Raw genomic sequence first — 5,000 nt, forward strand, 5'->3', positions numbered from 1 at the left:
CTCTTGTAGTACTAGTAGTAGTAATCTATTGTAGTACTAGTAGTAGTATTCTCTTGTAGTACTAGTAGTAGTAATCTCTTGTAGTACTAGTTGTAGTAATCTCTTGTAGTACTAGTAGTAGTATTCTCTTGTAGTACTAGTTGTAGTAATCTCATGTAGTACTAGTTGTAGTAATCTCTTGTAGTACTAGTTGTAGTAATCTCTTGTAGTACTAGTAGTAGTATTCTCTTGTAGTACTAGTTGTAGTAATCTCATGTAGTACTAGTTGTAGTATTCTCTTGTAGTACTAGTAGCAGTATTCTCTTGTAGTACTAGTAGTAGTAATCTCTTGTAGTACTAGTAGTTAATCTCTTGTAGTACTAGTCGTAGTATTCTCTTGTAGTACTAGTAGTAGTATTCTCTTGTAGTACTAGTTGTAGTAATCTCTTGTAGTACTAGTTGTAGTAATCTCTTGTAGTACTAGTAGTAGTATTCTCTTGTAGTACTAGTAGTAGTAATCTCATGTAGTACTAGTTGTAGTAATCTCTTGTAGTACTAGTTGTAGTAATCTCTTGTAGTACTAGTAGTAGTATTCTCTTGTAGTACTAGTTGTAGTAATCTCTTGTAGTACTAGTTGTAGTAATCTCTTGTAGTACTAGTAGTAGTATTCTCTTGTAGTACTAGTATTCTCTTGTTGTACTAGTAGTAGTATTTCCTTGTAGTACTAGTAGTAGTAATCTCTTGTAGTACTAGTAATCTCTTGTAGTACTAGTAGTAGTATTCTCTTGTAGTACTAGTAGTAGTATTTCCTTGTAGTACTAGTAGTAGTAATCTCTTGTAGTAGTAGTAATCTCTTGTAGTACTAGTAGTAGTATTCTCTTGTAGTACTAGTAGTAGTATTTCCTTGTAGTACTAGTAGTAGTAATCTCTTGTAGTAGTAGTAATCTCTTGTAGTACTAGTAGTAGTAATCTCTTGTAGTAGTAGTATTCTCTTGTTGTACTAGTAGTAGTAATCTCTTGTAGTAGTAGTAATCTCTTGTAGTACTAGTAGTAGTAATCTCTTGTAGTAGTAGTATTCTCTTGTAGTACTAGTAGTAGTATTTCCTTGTAGTACTAGTAGTAGTAATCTCTTGTAGTAGTAGTAATCTCTTGTAGTACTAGTAGTAGTAATCTCTTGTAGTAGTAGTATTCTCTTGTTGTACTAGTAGTAGTAATCTCTTGTAGTACTAGTCGTAGTATTCTCTTGTAGTACTAGTAGTAGTATTCTCTTGTAGTACTAGTTGTAGTAATCTCTTGTAGTACTAGTTGTAGTAATCTCTTGTAGTACTAGTAGTAGTAATCTCTTGTAGTACTAGTAGTAGTATTCTCTTGTAGTACTAGTTGTAGTAATCTCTTGTAGTACTAGTAGTAGTATTCTCTTGTAGTACTAGTAGTAGTAATCTCTTGTAGTACTAGTAGTAGTAATCTATTGTAGTACTAGTAGTAGTATTCTCTTGTAGTACTAGTAGTAGTATTCTCTTGTAGTACTAGTTGTAGTAATCTCTTGTAGTACTAGTAGTAGTATTCTCTTGTAGTACTAGTAGTAGTAATCTCATGTAGTACTAGTTGTAGTAATCTCTTGTAGTACTAGTTGTAGTAATCTCTTGTAGTACTAGTAGTAGTATTCTCTTGTAGTACTAGTTGTAGTAATCTCATGTAGTACTAGTTGTAGTATTCTCTTGTAGTACTAGTAGCAGTATTCTCTTGTAGTACTAGTAGTAGTAATCTCTTGTAGTACTAGTAGTAGTAATCTCTTGTAGTACTAGTCGTAGTATTCTCTTGTAGTACTAGTAGTAGTATTCTCTTGTAGTACTAGTTGTAGTAATCTCTTGTAGTACTAGTTGTAGTAATCTCTTGTAGTACTAGTAGTAGTATTCTCTTGTAGTACTAGTAGTAGTAATCTCATGTAGTACTAGTTGTAGTAATCTCTTGTAGTACTAGTTGTAGTAATCTCTTGTAGTACTAGTAGTAGTATTCTCTTGTAGTACTAGTTGTAGTAATCTCTTGTAGTACTAGTTGTAGTAATCTCTTGTAGTACTAGTAGTAGTATTCTCTTGTAGTACTAGTATTCTCTTGTTGTACTAGTAGTAGTATTTCCTTGTAGTACTAGTAGTAGTAATCTCTTGTAGTACTAGTAATCTCTTGTAGTACTAGTAGTAGTATTCTCTTGTAGTACTAGTAGTAGTATTTCCTTGTAGTACTAGTAGTAGTAATCTCTTGTAGTAGTAGTAATCTCTTGTAGTACTAGTAGTAGTATTCTCTTGTAGTACTAGTAGTAGTATTTCCTTGTAGTACTAGTAGTAGTAATCTCTTGTAGTAGTAGTAATCTCTTGTAGTACTAGTAGTAGTAATCTCTTGTAGTAGTAGTATTCTCTTGTTGTACTAGTAGTAGTATTCTCTTGTAGTACTAGTAGTAGTATTCTCTTGTAGTACTAGTAATAGTAATCTCTTGTAGTACTAGTAGTAGTATTATCTTGTAGTATCTCTTGTAGTACTAGTAGTAGTATTCTCTTGTAGTACTAGTTGTAGTAATCTCTTGTAGTACTAGTAGTAGTATTCTCTTGTAGTACTAGTAGTAGTATTCTCTTGTTGTACTAGTAGTAGTATTTCCTTGTAGTACTAGTAGTAGTAATCTCTTGTAGTACTAGTTGTAGTAATCTCTTGTAGTACTAGTAGTAGTAATCTCTTGTAGTACTAGTAGTAGTAATCTCTTGTAGTACTAGTAGTAGTATTCTCTTGTAGTACTAGTAGTAGTATTCTCTTGTAGTACTAGTAGTAGTATTCTCTTGTAGTACTAGTTGTAGTAATCTCTTGTAGTACTAGTAGTAGTATTCTCTTGTAGTACTAGTAGTAGTAATCTCATGTAGTACTAGTAGTAGTAATCTCATGTAGTACTAGTTGTAGTAATCTCTTGTAGTACTAGTTGTAGTAATCTCTTGTAGTACTAGTAGTAGTAATCTCTTGTAGTACTAGTTGTAGTAATCTCATGTAGTACTAGTTGTAGTATTCTCTTGTAGTACTAGTAGTAGTATTCTCTTGTAGTACTAGTAGTAGTAATCTCTTGTAGTACTAGTAGTAGTAATCTCTTGTAGTACTAGTAGTAGTATTCTCTTGTAGTACTAGTTGTAGTAATCTCTTGTAGTACTAGTAGTAGTATTCTCTTGTAGTACTAGTAGTAGTAATCTCTTGTAGTACTAGTAGTAGTAATCTCTTGTAGTACTAGTAGTAGTAATATCTTGTAGTACTAGTAGTAGTAATCTCATGTAGTACTAGTTGTAGTAATCTCTTGTAGTACTAGTTGTAGTAATCTCTTGTAGTACTAGTTGTAGTAATCTCTTGTAGTACTAGTAGTAGTAATCTCATGTAGTACTAGTAGTAGTATTCTCTTGTAGTACTAGTAGTAGTAATCTCTTGTAGTACTAGTTGTAGTAATCTCTTGTAGTACTAGTTGTAGTAATCTCTTGTAGTACTAGTAGTAGTATTCTCTTGTAGTACTAGTTGTAGTAATCTCATGTAGTACTAGTTGTAGTAATCTCTTGTAGTACTAGTAGTAGTAATATCTTGTAGTACTAGTAGTAGTAATCTCATGTAGTACTAGTTGTAGTAATCTCTTGTAGTACTAGTTGTAGTAATCTCTTGTAGTACTAGTAGTAGTATTCTCTTGTAGTACTAGTTGTAGTAATCTCTTGTAGTACTAGTAGTAGTATTCTCTTGTAGTACTAGTTGTAGTAATCTCTTGTAGTACTAGTAGTAGTAATATCTTGTAGTACTAGTAGTAGTAATCTCATGTAGTACTAGTTGTAGTAATCTCTGGTAGTACTAGTTGTAGTAATCTCTTGTAGTACTAGTAGTAGTATTCTCTTGTAGTACTAGTTGTAGTAATCTCTTGTAGTACTAGTAGTAGTATTCTCTTGTAGTACTAGTTGTAGTAATCTCTTGTAGTACTAGTTGTAGTAATCTCATGTAGTACTAGTTGTAGTATTCTCTTGTAGTACTAGTAGTAGTAATCTCATGTAGTACTAGTTGTAGTATTCTCTTGTAGTACTAGTAGTAGTAATCTCATGACATGGATATTGTCATTATTTTATATTTAAGTATTATTTCAAACAAATCACATTATTACATTTCTTGTTATGACAAGCTGATTAATGTAATCATATAATATTAATTTCTGATTGTAATTTAACAAGTTATTATCTGATAAACAAACAGCTTATTAATATGAAATGATTATTCTGGGATACATATTTGTCCTCTCACCCGTCCTCCAGACACTCGTTCATGACGTCCCCCTCGTACGGCGTCTTCAGGTAGTTTCCCCAAGACAAGAGGACGGCCGAGGGGCCGACGGAGCCGACGACAAGGTGGAGCGGCTTCTCCAGGTTCACCTTCCCTGAGGACGGGTGAGACAGGTGGGGACAGGGTGAGACAGGTGGGGACAGGGTGAGGACACAGGTGGGGACAGGGGAAGGATGTGAGGACAGAGGTGAGACAGGTGAGGACAGATGTGAGGACAGAGGTGAGACAGGTGAGGACGCAGGTGAGGACAGATATGAGGACAGGTGAGGACACAGGTGAGACAGGTGAGGACGCAGGTGAGGACAGAGGTGAGGACCCAGGTGAGGACATAGGTGAGACAAGTGAGGACAGAGGAAGGATGTGAGGACAGGGTGATACAGGTGAGGACACAGGTGAGGACATAGGTGAGACAAGTGAGGACAGGGTGAGACAGGTGGGGACAGGGTGAGACAGGTGGGGACAGGGGAAGGATGTGAGGACAGGGTGATACATGTGAGGACAGAGGTGAGACAGGTGAGGACGCAGGTGAGGACAGATATGAGGACAGATGTGAGGACACAGGTGAGGACAGAGGTGAGACAGGTGAGGACGCAGGTGAGGACAGAGGTGAGGACCCAGGTGAGGACACAGGTGAGGACAGAGGTGAGACAGGTGAGGACGCAGGTGAGGACAGAGGTGAGGAC

General features: G+C 35.5%; 1 protein-coding gene across 1 annotated transcript in view; it reads right to left on the bottom strand.

Moving 5' to 3' along the window:
* Window positions 1–4,274: 4,274 nt before the first annotated feature.
* LOC117746491 (target of Nesh-SH3-like) overlaps window positions 4,275–5,000 on the bottom strand; it is a 4,842-nt gene continuing 4,116 nt past the window's right edge. Inside the window, exon 3 of the mRNA XM_034555654.1 lies at window positions 4,275–4,411. Coding sequence (XP_034411545.1) covers window positions 4,275–4,411 — 137 coding nt within the window. The remainder of the gene's footprint in view (window positions 4,412–5,000) is intronic.

Source organism: Cyclopterus lumpus, chromosome 2, assembly GCF_009769545.1.
Source record: "Cyclopterus lumpus isolate fCycLum1 chromosome 2, fCycLum1.pri, whole genome shotgun sequence".
NCBI lineage: Eukaryota > Metazoa > Chordata > Actinopteri > Perciformes > Cyclopteridae > Cyclopterus > Cyclopterus lumpus.